Genomic DNA, 15,480 nt, shown 5'->3' on the forward strand with positions numbered 1-15,480 from the left:
TGACTTTTCTTCTCTTCAGGTCAATATGTATATATTTAATATTACTCACATGTGGAAAATTTGAATCTGACCATTCTGTCAGGGATAGCACTGTGTCAAGAGAGTGTGTCAAGGGCTTTATAGATATACCCCTGGGAGATGTGGCGGACAGGATCTTTTTCCTCCTACTCATTTAACTTGCAAGACAACACAAAATGCATAACTTTTATTTTCCTTATGGATTTTTTTTAGAGTAGCCTATTATACATCTGTGTATATTCTGGTCACTGCTGTGCACTGTTCCAGGTAGATGAAAAGACACTGTACCTGTCCTCAGAAAGTAATGAGAGTGTTAGGGAATTTGTTTAATATCCTTCTGGAAATTTTTAAGAATAAAGTAGATAGTTATTAAATCAGTATGGTCCAGAGAGCAGTTCTCAAAGTCTAGGTGCCCCTAGGCACCTATGGGGGGCTACAAGGTCAAAGGTATTTTCATAATAATACTGAAAAGATTTTTCACTTTCATTCTCTCACAAAGTGTCCAGTAGAGTTTTCCAGGGGCTATGATGTGATAACACAACCAATCAAGTACAAACACGAATAGGAGAATCTAGGTGTCTTTTATTCAGCCAGATACTAAGAGATTTACAAAACTGGAAAATGGTGCCATGGTGCCATTCTCACCAAATTATTTTTGGAAATATAGTTATTTTTCATAAAATGTTATCTATGTTAACATTGTTCTTTTAAATGAATAAATATTTTAGAGATTTCTCAGTTTTAATTTCTAATAATCTCTCTCTATACACACACTCACACACACACACACACACACATGTACATACATAAGTAAATAAATAAAAGCTCTTTGGGATCCTCAGTGATTCTGAAGAGTGTAAAACCTGAGAACACCAAGTTGAAGCACCGTTGGTTTAGAGGGAGCCTCATTCAGACACCCCTGTGAGGCTCTCCGAGCCCTTGTTTTCTATGACGCTGCCAGGTCAGTGCCTAGTACCCTGCAGTCACACTCATCACAGAGCAAGAGGTTTACTGGTTGAAGGACAGACAGGCTGCTGTCATTGGGGGAGTCCCCATCCTTCTGCCTCCATGCCCCAGGGACAGACAGCTTGAATGTCTCCTTCCTGTTTGCTTTCCTCAGCCTCAGCATTCCGGAGTCTTGTGTCTGTATGGTGCTTGAGTCAGAGCACCCAGAGGGCTGCTCCACCTTATCTCCGTCTGGAGTCTGGCCAGAGGGATTTAGGGTTTTCTCGTGCCTTCCCCTCAGGGATTGATGTTCTTTGGCAGGGACTCAAATCCCTTCTCTACTCACTTGGAACCCTAGTTTCTCCATTTATCCCCCCAAATGCAGTCACACATGGTCATTACTGACTGTTTTCTTCTCCCTGCAGAGAAAGATGATTATTGAAGATGAAACAGAGTTTTGTGGAGAAGACCTGCTTCACAGTGTGCTGCAGTGTAAGGTGAGGCCTTGTGGCTGGAGCTGGAGTTGAAAACTTTGTGTGAGGGGCTGTTGGATTCTCTAGTTCTTTTAAGTCAGTTGTGGGTGACTGACGTTTAGCTAATATTTTCCTGGAGATCAAGTGGTGTAGCTTGTACATTTCTCTAAGGTGTCCTTTTTCCTGGTGTCTGTCCCACCTTGTGTTGTGCTGCCCCTGTGATCAGTAGCCACGAAAGAATCCACTTAACCTTAGTGGGTTGGTTCATTGTAATGTTGGGCGGCCAGGTATAATGAAAGGTTTGCATTTTTTAGCATCAGATAAACCTGAATTCAAATCCTAGTTTTGGAACTTTTTTTACTGTGTGACCTTGGGCCAGTTGCTTTAGGTTCTCTGTGTTTGAATTTCCTCATCTATAAGATAGAGAGAAAATACTTCCCGGGGTTCCTGTGAGAATCAGATGGAATACTGGGAGTGAGACTCCTAACATGCTAGCTGAATATTAACCTTCCCTTGATATCTTGTGGCCTGATGCATGACCTTAATAAAAAACTTCCTTTATCTGTATCTGTTTCAATTGCTCTAACGAATTACCATTTGTCTGCCATGATGGAAAAATTGAGTCTTTAACAGGAGTGATGAGTATATTCCACAGCAATTGTTAGGTATGGTGGGATGTTTATTAAAGTCCATAGTTTCTTCTTCTGCACCTTGGCCACTAGTGATTGGATCTGCCCTTATTTGTGTGTCGTCACTGTCATTTCTAATCTTGGCGTGTTTGCCCTGCTGTTCTCTTGCAATGTGAAAAAATTTGCCAGTAGCTGGGAAACCTCTGATTCTTCTATAAAGCAACCCTTTCCTTTTTAAAATGACTTAAGAGTAAGGACCTCTTTCAGGTAGAGAGGAAATCTCAAATAAAACTCAATGTTTTGGGTTCTCTGGTAGGTTTTAGAAGGGGAGCTCCTGGGGAGGTAAATGGGAATGCCACCCAGCCTTGGCAAGTTCTTAATGAAACTAATGATTTTAGTAGACTGACCTTATTACTCCTGTTAATTTATATCCTCATTACAAGAGTGTCTGTTCAGTGTTTGCTACATTTTTATCAGTCTTCAAAGGTAAACCTCCTCTTCAGCTTCTGCTGCAGCCATGACAGTTGTCTCCTTTTTATCTGAAAAGAGTGGCCCCAGAGCCCCAGGGGTAAAAATGAGTAGTGGCTGTGATAGTCTGGGGAGCTTTGTCTTAAATCATTTCAGGCTAAGAATTGGCTTCAAAATACCACATGAAATAAAAGAGAAATAAGGTTATTAGTTTATTCATTACATTCCTTGATTCCACAAAGAAATGTCTAGTAGGGTGGTATTTTAGCTCCCATCAGCCTCACTCTCAGAACCTGGACAGGTCAGCTGTACATTGCTTGGGACAGAATGAGCCAAGGAAACTAAGAAGGACATGGTTTGGAGAAGCAGTAAGACCTCTCAGACCAGCCTCACAAATCTTGTTTTTTTGACAGGCAGAGGTTTGGGGATATCCTTACAGTGACTGGTGCTCATGTGAAGTGAGGCTTTTTTTTTAGAGAGGAAGCAGGGATCCCTACTGTGTGGTGGGTGCCATCCAAAAACCCTGATGTTGGCTTGTTTACCCTCTCTCAATGAGCCCCAGTGAAGAGAGCCTTGGTATCAGAACACTGGTCCCTTGGAAGGTTGCTGCCTGAGTGGAGAAACATTTGTTCTGAGGATTAGCAATGGCAAGAGGTGGCCCTGTGCATAACACAAGTGCCATTTATTAACCACTTACCACTTGCCAGGGACGTTCTTAAATTTTATTTTTCCCCAGTTTACTGGTGATGTAGTTGAGGGTCAGAGTGATTGAGTAACTTGTCTAGGGCCACACAACTGGTCCTTTTCCAGTTGGGACACAGCTGGAGCCTTGCTCTTTGAAGGGCTGCTTGTTTGACTCCTCCAGTTCTTAGGAGCCCTGTCCCATCCCGGGGGGTGGTGCTCGTCTTGAGGTTCTGATTTTCTTTGGGCAGAGTGTGTTTGATGTCCTGGATGGGGAGGAGATGCGACGAGCGCGGACCCGGGCCAATCCCTACGAGATGATCCGAGGAGTCTTCTTCCTGAACAGGTTTGCTGACATTTCCCTCCCCTCCCCTGACACCTGTACCCTTCCAACCATTTCTTTGAGCTTCAGCTTTCTATACTTCTGGTACTTAGTTGAGCTTCTCCGTCTTTCTTTCTTGTAGGGCGGCAATGAAGATGGCTAACATGGATTTTGTGTTTGATCGCATTTTTACAAATCCACGGGACTCTTATGGGGTGAGAACAAGTTTCTGCTTCTGAACTCAGAATGTTAAATGGGCTTAAGCTTCAGTGGCTCAGAAATTGCCATTTGTACAATGCAATTATTCCTGCTATGTGTTAGAGATACACACTTTATGTTAGAGATATATTTTGCTTTGAGCTCCTTTGATAGGGTCCCGTAGTGCTTTCTGTGGTCCCAGGAGTGCCCCAGTAAGCATTGTCTCTAGGGCTTAATTTCCAAAGTCCATGCCTGGACATCTGCAGAGCCTGTTGCTTACTCCAGGTGGAGGTGGGCAGGGCTTCTGGCAGTGGAGAAGGGACATTCCTGGGCAAAATCAGCAGCTGTGGCATCTAAAGGCCTAGGGAAGTGGTAGATGAGGCCATGGGTTAGAGCATGGGACCCCCTTCTGCATTCATTAGACATGTATTTATCCAGCCCTACTTTGTGCCAGGCACCAGGAATATAATTGTGAATGAGATAGATGTGATTCCTTTCCCCATAGTGCTTAGGTTCTGGACATTCTGGGGGACTTATGAGCTGGTAAGGGTGCAGAGTCGGGATGTTTGTAAAGCCTTTTGTGCTTACGGACATGTGAGGCCAGTAGTCAACTGGGTGCTTTAGTCTGCCTTCTTTCTACCATGGATGAGGTAGAGTAGAAGGGTGAGTGTACAGTCCTTAGAGTGAGCTTATTTTTCGATTCAAAACGGTGATATTGCCTGATTTGGGTGCTGTTTCTGATGTGAGAGGAGAGTGCTCTGGGAAACATTTGACGTTGAATGAAATGTGGGCCTCTGGATCCTTCCACTGATCCATTTAAAACCAGTGTCAGGGCTGTGTCAGGGAGGGGAGTGTGGCCCTTACAGTCACAGGTGGCATCACTTAAGATCACACCTTCTTTGCATCTCAGCTGCCTGATATCTGAAATTAGCCCTACTAACCTGCCAGAGGTCCAGTGTAGGTCCAAAAGTTCTTAAGAGAAGCCCTCACATTTGTGATTTCAGATATAGCCAGTTTCCCTTCGTGCCTCTTAGAACAAACTTTGTGTGGGGTCATACTTATCAGGCTTTGGCCCTTCTCAAGAAACGGGAGAGCAAAATGATTTTCTATTTTGCTACATCTCATTTCTCTGAACACACCCTCCATGATGGTAGAGAAAGGATGAAGGAAATTTCATTCTAGCATTACCTCATAGGTTTCAAAGCATTTTTACCCAATTCTAGAAAGTTAGCTCTCTTCGCCTGTTACTGCTTTACTCACCCTCCTTCCATTAGCCCCCCGATTATCCACTCACTAAAGAAACTTCTGTTCCAAGTTCTTCAGTGTTTCAGTTCCGCCCAGCTCACTGCTTTCTCCATGCTGGCAAAACTGGCCTATAGACCCCGCCAACCTTTAGTCATTTCTCTCTCCCAGGTCTCCATGCCCCATTTTCTAGTACCAGCAGGCAGCACAAAAGGGCTCTTGGGATTAGCATCTTGAGAAGGTTACGTTGATATAATGTTGATTTAACTTTCTGAGCTCCAAATGATTTTAAACTCCTGCCCGGCAGAGGAGCTCTGTCAAACTGATGGGAAGTCACAGCCTCCTTTTGGGCTTTTGAAGGAAAGTGCCTCCAGCAGCCTGTATCTGGTTATTGTCTTTGGCTGTCAGGAAAATGAAGTAGGCACCAGGGTCGTACCATTCAGGTAGAGGGTGGAGATGTTAGTTACATAGGAAAAAGCAGTTGTGTCTGTAAGGCTTCAGGCAGCATCTTGACCTGAATTGATTATTAGTGGCCAAGGAGAATTGCCCTTTCAGAGATGTTTCTCTGTACTCCACTATGAAAAGTGATTTCTCTCCAGCCCCTAGTGTTTTCTTCTTTCTTTTCATCTCTTTCCCCCTAAGGACCAGAGTGACAGCCAAGACCAGCAGGCTTGGTATGTTTTTCAGGTGAGCAGAGATGCTCTGGAGCAGTTTCCAGGAAAGAGGGGAGTGGCTGAAGCTCCCGGGCACACACGAGGTTTGCTAGGGTCTCTGGCTCTTGGATCAGGCAAAATATAGAAGACGGATGAGCATGCATGCAGAACTTGAAGCCTGGGGTGTGGACAGGTTTGAGATGGAAAGTGGGAGAGGGAACACGACTCAGGTGTGCCATGTACTTCTGGTTCTGCAGGTTGTGGTAAAAGTTGAAAAGAGACTAGAGTAGGGAAATAAATTTTAAGTAAGTATTGGAAGAGACTAAGGAAAGAAGGGAATTTAGGTTCTTTGGTATATGGAAGTATATTATAAACCATGACATTATGGGAGGAATGTATGTGCCTGGGGATATAGTTGAGGTAGGAAAACATGTTTTGAAGTGTACCAGGAGACAAAAACTGAAGGAGGTATTTAAGTCTCAGTGCTGTCTTAGAGGAAATGAGAGCACTTAGAAAGTGCCCAATGAGGCATTGGCCAGAGAAAAAGATGGGAAAGGATAAGGGTTTTGACTCCCAAGATAGTTAATCTAGTTGAATATGATATCTTATGTTTCTTTAGTATTTTATAGTTTATAAAGGTTTTTGACATAGAGTAATTTATTTAATCCTGCAACAGTCTTAAATAACCGACATTAGTCCCAGTTTACAGTTGAGGAAGTTTGGGTTTAAAGACAGGAATCGTGTGCTTGCCCTCAACTGTACGCCAGTTGGTGCAGAGGTGAGAACCCAGCTGTCCTTGCTCTGACAAGACCTTCTGGCCATGACTTGTGAGGTACCCCTGTCTTGAAATCACAGAATGAGATCATATTTATCACCTCTTTTTGGAGGTGAGCTGCTTTTGTTGTCATTTCCTTTCTTCCCCTAGTCTTCCTTTGGGCCGGCTGCTTACCTGGAGAAGCTGGAGCCAGGGGCTAGGGCACTATGGCGCACGCCCTGTGCCAAGGAACTCTGTTTTCTCACTTTCCAGCCTGTGCAGGCCTTAAACTTGTGACCCCTGCCTCAGTACCACCGTGCTGTCAGGGAAGTGCTACATAATGTTCTTGGCAGATGCCCCTAGGTCTTCTATGTGTGTGTGCAAATGAATGTAATCCAAAAATATGAACAGTTGATGGCTCAGGAACAAAGAATGCCGGGGTGGAGTGGTGGGGAAGGGGGGAAAGACCTGATATATCATAGCATGCCTGGGTGGGCTTGTCTCAGGATGACCAAGTTTATTTTTAGCTAAAGTCACTTTTTCTAGAAACTTTTTCACTGTTTTGATAAAGCTAGATAGCTATCCTCCGAGGGAAGACTCTTGTCACCTAGAAATGGACTGGATTGTGAACATTAGTTTTTCCATTTCTTTCTTATAACTGTTTCCCCTAAAGCTTTCTGATCTTTATGTAGCAGTTACAGAACTCTGGACAGGCACTTGCCCATGTCAACCTGTAGAGAGTGGAGGCTGCACTGCCTAAGCCCCTTCCTGCTGGACATTCATCAGGGTCCTCTTCCGTCACCCACTCTAGAGCTCAGCCTCTTGTTGTCACCAGTGTAGGTGGTACCTCCTCTGCTGTGGAGGGCTGGGACAAGTGGAATTCCCCATTTAGGGACCATGTCAAAGAGAAATGTAAACCCACAATATAGGCCAGTGCTGCGTTCAGCAGAAAATTTAGATTTAGTTAAAGTTATTCAAGTGGCCAAAATTATAATCCAATAAAAATTCAAATGATTATTGTAATATAGTTATTCCCGAAGTGGGTGGGTGTTCTGAGGGCTACCTGGAAGCTGCATACTGGTGTTTCCTTTTCCCTTTGACTTGTCAGTTCCCAGCTGTGCACTGTCCCAGGCCCCAGCTAACAGAGGGGCAAAGGCAAGAGAAGAAACGGGTATAAAAAAGGAGGAGACTAAATACACTGTGGTGTCTGGGATTGGATCCTGGAACAGAGCAAGGGCTCTAGGGAAATCTGAAATCGAGTTTAGTTAACAGTAGTGTGCCGATGTTGGTTTCTTAGTTTTGACAAATGGCAGTGTAAGATGTTAGTAAAACTGGAAACTGGGTGAAGGGTATATGAGAACTCTGTCTTTGCAACTTTTCTGTAAATCTAAAATTGTTACAAAATAAAAAGTTAATTGAAGAAAAAGGGAAAGCCTAGGAGGAAGGAAATCAGAGGCTGTGGTCTGGAAAGGTAGGTGTTGTGGCTGAGACAGGGTGATGTCAGAGCCCCTTAGACTTGTGTTGGACAGGAAGACCTGAGTCTAGCAGTCAGGTTGCCTGGATCCTGATTTCACTTTATCACACACTAATTGGGAACAGGACACTTTGAGTCTTGGTGTCTCTTTTTTTTCCCCTATCTGTAATACATCTATTCTGCTCAGTAGGACTCTTGTAAGGCAGGATATGGTGAAGAAAAGATGCTGAGAAACAAAAAGTACAAACTCAGGTGCCTATTAAGCTGTCTTTATGAGGAGTCTGGGCTACACCTAGTGGCACAAAAGGCACTGGGTATTTTGAAGTGTGGATGGGTAACTCCGGAGGGTGATGATCACAGAGATGCATTTCCTGGGTGTCGTGGCTCTGGCAGGAGCTCTGCATTGTGCTTGGGGGAAGGCTGATTCCCCTCCCTGCCTTCTCTCTCCTTCCTGCTCCCCACCGAGTGATCTTTTTTTCTCTCTCTCCTGTCTTGCACTCGCCTTTGCAGAAACCACTGGTGAAGGACCGGGAAGCTGAGCTCCTATACTTTGCCGACGTCTGTGCAGGCCCAGGTGGCTTCTCGGAGTATGTGCTGTGGAGGAAGAAATGGCATGCGAAGGGCTTTGGAATGACTCTGAAGGGCCCAAACGACTTTAAGCTGGAGGACTTCTACTCAGCCTCCAGTGAACTCTTTGAACCTTACTACGGTAGGGACACAGAGGAGGGTACCAGGGGCCATGAAACAGTCCTCTCTGGGGACATGAGGTCAGCAGCAGCTGTTATCCACTTGCCATGTTTTCTTGCCTAGGTCTCTCAGGCTGGGGTTCCCAGTCCATGTCATGAAGGTCTCGGTTCCCCCGGTCTGTCCCTTTCACCTCAGGCCTACGGGATACAGGGTAAACTTTCTACTAGGCAAACTCTCATCCAAACCATATTCATTCCTCCTTTCTTCTCTGTGGTGACAGGAGGTAATGAAACTGCCTGATCTCTGGCTGAGAACTGGCAGGGTTATTAACATACAAACCCCATGGCCATCTCCAGCCTGTGTGGGGGTGTGGAAAGTACTGGTGACAGACAGCTCTGCCGCCTTGGGGCAGTCCCTTCCACTCTGTCTTGATTGTTGTGATTTGACAGCACATTCCAAGTCCTTTCTTAACAGTCCTTATTAAAAAGTCGATATTGGTTCTGAAATGTAGGCACTTTAAACACAACTTTGGGCCTTGAGGAGGAAGGCCCTCTGTTTCAGTTGTTGATTCTTGGTTGGTTAACTCCTTTTCATCTTTGCTTTATTATGATACATATAGCAGGACCCTGCTTTTGCCTCCCAGTGTCACTCAAGGGAGCCTTGCAAGAGGGGTCCTACTGAGAGCTGCTCCTCACAGCGGCTTGTCTCCTGGACCTCGAGACCCACCTGGTACCTTTTTCATAGCCCCAGAGAGCTCTTGGGGGTGCACAGGACCAATGAGATTAATGTGAAACTTGTATCCTGCCAGGTGAGGGTGGGATTGATGGAGATGGAGACATCACTCGCCCAGAGAACATCACTGCTTTTCGGAATTTTGTCCTGGATAACACGGATCGCAAGGGAGTCCACTTTCTGATGGCTGATGGGGTAGGTGATCTGCTCTCCTTAGGCTGATGCTTTAGGGATTTATCACAGAGGCTTGAGAATTGTTTTGGTTTTATTATATTAGCCCTTTAACTGCCCTGGAAGGTGCTAGCTCAGTGTTCAGATAGTAGAGGATGCATGATTTATGTTTTAATTCTTTTGTACATATTTTCAACGATAACTTTGTCAAGGCAGTGATGTGGTGGACACCTCTGCTTGGAGCAGGTGGCCCTTCTCAGCCCATTTCTTCAAAGGGCCTCAGTTGGCTATGAGACACAGTGCAGGGAGGACCATGACTAAGATGAACTAGGCAAAACTAGGAAGAGCAGTTCCATCACTTGTCACCTGTGTGCTGCTCCTGGCAGAGGCTGTCTATACATGGCCACTTCTAGGACTCTGGATGGGCCGATAGATGAGCACATAACCAAAGGCAGCCACTCCGGGGAACCCACAGGAGGCTTTCACTCAGTGGCTGGGCTAAAGCGGATATTCATGGAGCCTTGTTTTCTTGGGCAGCTGCTTGAGGTACAGAAAGGAGCCCACTACTCTTTTCTCACCCACTAGTCTGACGCGGCAGGTAGTCTTTTCTAGAGTGAGTCACCACTTAGTCTAGAGGAGGGACTGATAATATGGCAGTTGCTCCAGGGATACATGGCTAGAGTTGAGAAAAACCTCTGGAGCAATTTGGGTGGCCTTTCAAATACTAGCCTGAGGGAAGCTGAAGGAACCTGCAGGATGTCAGCATGGGCTCTGAGAGCATTGTGCACAGGGAACCGCAGAGGCAGGCTGGGGGGCAGGGGCTGCTCCAGGGAGCAGGTGTCAGGTGCTGGTAGTGCTTGGGAGGCCCCCCTGCGATCTGGCAGCTAGAATGGTCAACTCAGGGATTGTCCGTCGTCTTCAGCAGTGTAGACTGGTGACCTGGGCAGCTTTTTTTTCTTGTTATTTTTTGATTGATCCTGTAAACAGGTGTGCATTTTGAAGAGCATCGATACATTTAGAAGACATTGCTAAACATTTTTTAAAAGATTTTATTTTATTATTTATTTTTAGAGAGACAGAAAGAGAGGGAAAAAGAGAGGGAGAGAAGCATCGACGTGTGAGAGATACAATGCATCAGTTGGTTGCCTCTCGAACTCCCACAACTAGGGACCTGGCTTGCCACCCAGGCATGTGCCCTGACTGGGAATCAAACCAGCAATCTTTTGGTTCACAGGCCAGCGCTCAGTCTCTTGAGCCACACCAGCCAGAGTCCACTAAACATTTTTGATTTCTGGGTCATTTACCTATTACCTTTATAGGACTGAATCCGAGAAAACTGGCCTGGCTGGGGCCAGCTTAATGAAAGACAGCGTCATTTACTTTTAAAAAAATTATTGGGGTTAAAAAACACATAACAAATTTACCACCTCAACCATTTTTAAGTGTACAGTTCAGTAGTGTTACATATGTTAACATTATTCTGAAACAGACCTTCAGAATGTTTTGATTTTAAAGTATGGAAACTGTGCCCATTAAACAACTGCCCTCTCCCCCTCCACCAGCCCCAGCCTCCTTTCCTTTGTGTGCTTGGCTCTTTGCTCCCTGCTGGGCTCTCACAGGGAGGGAGACCACTCCTAGAAGAGCAACATACATTCTTTGAACAAACACCCTGGCCAGAGACGCTGCCAGTTAGAGGGAGAGGCTTCATGGTCTTGGGACAGGAAAATGAGTTTTGTGAGTAAATCCTTGTTCAGAGAGAGAGAGACAGATCACCGAGTGTCAGAGTTTTGCTAACTTTTCTCCTGTCACAAAACGGGCCTGTTCAGTGGTCAGCACAGAGGCTGAGTGAGCCCAGGCAGAGCATTCACGCCACACGTACTCCCTGGGTCTTGTCAGACTCACCAGAGCATTGTTTCCTATCGCGTAGTTGGCCTTTGACTAGCCAGTGCTTTGCTCCTGTTCTGCCTTACTCTTTTCTTGAATTCTTAAGTGAGTGTTATAATTTTCTGGACCATCTCCTTGGAAAACTAGACTTGGTTCCACCCTCTGGGTGTGACAGAGCCAGAATGGCACTGGTCCAGTTGTCAGGCCTGGGTCCTACTTATAATGAACCATATGACCATGCCAAAATAATTCAAACGCCAAACTGTATCTTTATCAGTCAGGTGGTAGAGATCAATGAAAACACTTGAAGAAATCTTAATGAAGATGAGGTAGGGATGTTTTTTCAATCTCCTTCACTTTTGTTTGTCACCCTGGTCCTTGTGCTCCCATTTCAGGGCTTCTCTGTGGAGGGACAGGAGAACCTGCAAGAGATCCTGAGCAAGCAGCTGCTGCTCTGTCAGTTCCTCATGGCGCTCTCTGTTGTCCGGACAGGTGACACGTCCTCAGCTGTCTCCCCACCCCAGGACCCATTAGATGCCCTGTTGGAAAAGAGCATGCATAAGGGTTGGCTTGGAAGTTTAAAAAAAAAATCTGCTTATATCAGGTCACAGGCGGCTGAATGAGGAATTTAGGGAAGAAAGTGCTGTAGAATCCTCTTAAGTCCCCTCTAAAGCTAAGTCTCCCCCTTAAATTGCCTCTGACTTTTAATGGTCCCAGGTTCTGAGTCCCTGACTTGGTCCTCTTTACTCCCTGACATTACTTTACCCACCTTCTGGACTAGAACCCACTGACTGCTATTGGTGTTTTCTCTCTAATCCAGGAGGCCACTTCATCTGTAAAACCTTTGACTTATTCACACCGTTCAGCGTGGGGCTCATCTACCTGCTATACTGCTGCTTTGAGCGAGTATGTCTTTTTAAGCCGATTACTAGCCGTCCTGCCAACTCAGAGAGGTGAGGTTTTTTTCCTTTCCATTTTAATCAAAGTAGTTGGCTAAATGTCAGAACACAAATCCTGGTACATCTCTGGCATGTCTGCTCAAGCTACATGAAAAACCTTGACTTGAAAGAAGTGATTAAAACCAAGAGGAGTCAGGATTTGGACTTTACTGGGTCTGGGATATGCCAGTTCAGCCTCTGCTTCATTCTTTACAAGCTTATTCACCACACTTATGTGGGGGATCTTTGGCTTAGCCCAGGAGGGCAAAGGTGATCAATAGAAGGGGGGACACCTGGAGAGACATGGGTTGGGACAGGGCAAGGGGACCACCAGTCAGAAGCACTGTCGGCATCCTAGGCAGGACACAGTGCCCATGCACAATGAGAGAAGATGCAGCCAATCCAAATTGGTAGGTGGCTTGTTAAAAATATAAGATTTCTGGGCCCTATCCCTGGAAAGTCTATTTGATGAGGTCTATAATTTACCAGAATCCCCAGGTGATGGTGATGCAGCCAGCCTGGCACAGGACACTTGGGAACCATGGGCATAAAGGGTAGAAATACAGCCCAACATAAAAAGGAAGGATTTGAGGTGAACTTTTGCAGCACAGAGTCCGTGCTGTTCTTTGTACATAGACTTATGGCTGTTGAACTTCATGACTCGAGGGGTTTGGGGAGGAGGAATGTTGGTGTAAAGTCCGTGCTCGTGAAGTCACAGGTTTCTCCTGCCAGGTATGTGGTGTGCAAGGGCCTGAAGGTGGGCATAGATGACGTGCGGGATTACCTCTTCTCAGTCAATATTAAACTCAACCAGCTGCGGAACACTGATTCTGATGTCAACATTGTGGTCCCTTTGGAAGTGATCAAGGGCGACCATGAATTTACGGACTACATGATACGATCCAATGAGAGGTAAGCATACCAGGTATTTTTTGCTGGCACCACTAGGGTATGAGGGAAGACCAGAGAATGAAGGGCTAAATGACTGGCTCTTGGTATCACTTTGTAAACTGTGAAGAGTTGGTAACTGGGATTGGTCTGCTTGTTCTTGGCCCCCTGGGACTTAAGAGTACCTTGGGAACCCTCATCCTGCTCCCATGTCCTGTCACAAGGGTGGCTTTTGGGAACCTGGCTGCCATGGCCTTGCCCATGGGAGCCTGAAGGTAGAGAGCAGCCTTGTCTGTGTCCCTGAAGGCAGGAGTAATTTTCCTTTAAGTGCTTCTGTTTGTTAAAGGCCATCATGGTTATTGCCTTGTAAAGCCCCTGTTTGGAGGCAGGAGATGGCTAGAAAGCAAGTAAATGGTAGGCTTTTCTCCTACCAAAGCCTTTGCCTGTTCATGAGTTCCCCAGGTGGGTGATCTCAATGCTGTTGTTGTGGGTTTTTGTTTTTTTTTAAACTTTGTTTAATTGTTTTTCCTCCTCCTGTTAGTGGTAAGACAAAATTGTGACAGCTGGCTCAGTTTTTTAGGGGGGCAAGCATTTGAAAAACATTTTTTAAGATAGGTTGGAGAGTTGTATAGTAACAGTGAATCAGTGGAAGTGCTTTCTTGGGGGACCAGTTAAGGTCATTTTATCCATTCACCTGTCAGTGGATGGTTAGGTTGTTTCCGCATCTTGGCTACCGTGTATAGTGCTACAGTGAACATGAGGATGCTGAAACCTTTTGAAGATCTCAATTTCAGTTATTTTGGATAAATACCCAGAAGAGGAAAGGCTGAATCCTAATGATAGTTCAGTTTTTTTCTTGCCTCATTGCCCTTACTGGTTCCTCCAGTATGATGTTAAAGTGATGAGAGCAAATATCCTTGCCTTGTTCTTGATTTTAAGTGTAAAATATTTAACCATTAAATATATTGTTAGCTATAGGTTTTTTTGTAGATGCCTTTTATCAGGTGGACAAAGTTTTCTTCTGTTCCTTGTTTGCTGAGAGTTTTTACCATACCTAGATATTTAATTCTGTCAAATACTTGTTATGTATCTATAGAAATTATTTTTCTTTCATTTCATTTATAGTGAATTACATTGATGATTTCCAAATGGCAAACAAATCTTGCATTTTTAGATTAAGTTGAGTTGGTCATGAGTTATATTCTTATATATTGCTATATTTGACTTACTAATATTTTATTAATGATTTTTGTGTCCATGATCATAAGGGATATTAGTCTCTAAATCTGTATTCTTTTGAAGTTCTTGTCTGGTTTAAATATGTATGTGTATTTAAGTGCTATAAATTTATCTTTATAATCCTGTAATTAATAAAGTATTCCCTCACTTATCGCAGGTATTATGTTCTAGACCCCCCCCCCCCCGCGATAGGTGAAAATCCGCGAAGTAGGAACCTTACATTTATTTTAGTATTTATATATATTTTAAGGCTTTATAAACCCTTCCCACACTTATAAACCTTTCCCACTCCCTTATTAACCTTTTCCACACTTTTATAAACAATACTTATATTCTTAAACATATTCTACACTCTTAAACCTATGTAACTTTAACAACATATGTATACAGTACTGCAAAATCCCATGATACAGTGAAAAATCCACGATAAATAATTAAATACAATATTTTAAAAAATGCCCCAATACAGTGAGGCCGTGATAAGTGAACCGTCATATAGAGAGGGACTACTGTACATAAATATATTAGAAGAAAAAGAGTCTAAAATCGAGAAGGTAGAAAAAGAAGAGCAAATTAAGTCCAAAGAAAACAAATGAAGAAATTAGCCCTGACCAGTGTGGCTTGGTTGGGAGTCCTGCAAAGTGAAAGGTTGCTGGTTCAATTCTCGGTTGGGGCATGTGCCTGGGTTGCAGACCAGGTCCCTAGCTAGGGTATGTGCGAGAGACAACTGATTGCTATTTCTCTCTTGCATTGATGTTTCTGTCCCTTTTAAAAAATAAAGTTTTTTAAAAAGGAATTAATAATTTCATTTTATTTAATTAATTATTTACAGCATTTAAATATGTCTATATTAAATTTTCCTTTAAGGTCTGCTTATCTAAATCTCCCACATTTTGATATGTTTTTCATCATTATAGCATTCAAAATATTTTAAAAATTTCCCTTACAATTTGTTCTTTGATTTACGGATTTTGTAGATGCGTGATATTTAATATCCAGATATTTTGGGATTTCCAAGATACCTATTGGATTTTATCCCATTGTACTCAGAATATATTCTGTGTGATTTCCATCATTTGAAATT

The 15,480-nt window shown here is 44.0% G+C and overlaps 1 protein-coding gene across 3 annotated transcripts in view; it reads left to right on the forward strand.

Annotated features, from left to right (window-relative positions):
• The window catches only part of CMTR1 (cap methyltransferase 1), a 42,768-nt gene that overhangs the window by 13,871 nt on the left and 13,417 nt on the right, over positions 1-15,480 (forward strand). For all 3 annotated transcript variants that reach the window (XM_090282333.1, XM_090282332.1, XM_090282331.1), the window contains 8 exons: positions 1,389-1,460; positions 3,466-3,560; positions 3,679-3,751; positions 8,368-8,566; positions 9,353-9,471; positions 11,727-11,823; positions 12,152-12,284; positions 13,002-13,181. In XM_090282333.1, coding sequence (XP_090138459.1) covers positions 1,389-1,460; positions 3,466-3,560; positions 3,679-3,751; positions 8,368-8,566; positions 9,353-9,471; positions 11,727-11,823; positions 12,152-12,284; positions 13,002-13,181 — 968 coding nt within the window. The remainder of the gene's footprint in view (positions 1-1,388; positions 1,461-3,465; positions 3,561-3,678; positions 3,752-8,367; positions 8,567-9,352; positions 9,472-11,726; positions 11,824-12,151; positions 12,285-13,001; positions 13,182-15,480) is intronic.

The sequence above is a fragment of the Furipterus horrens genome, unplaced genomic scaffold, assembly GCF_987537825.1.
Source record: "Furipterus horrens unplaced genomic scaffold, mFurHor1.1.pri manual_scaffold_6, whole genome shotgun sequence".
In the NCBI taxonomy this organism is placed as follows: Eukaryota; Metazoa; Chordata; class Mammalia; order Chiroptera; family Furipteridae; genus Furipterus; species Furipterus horrens.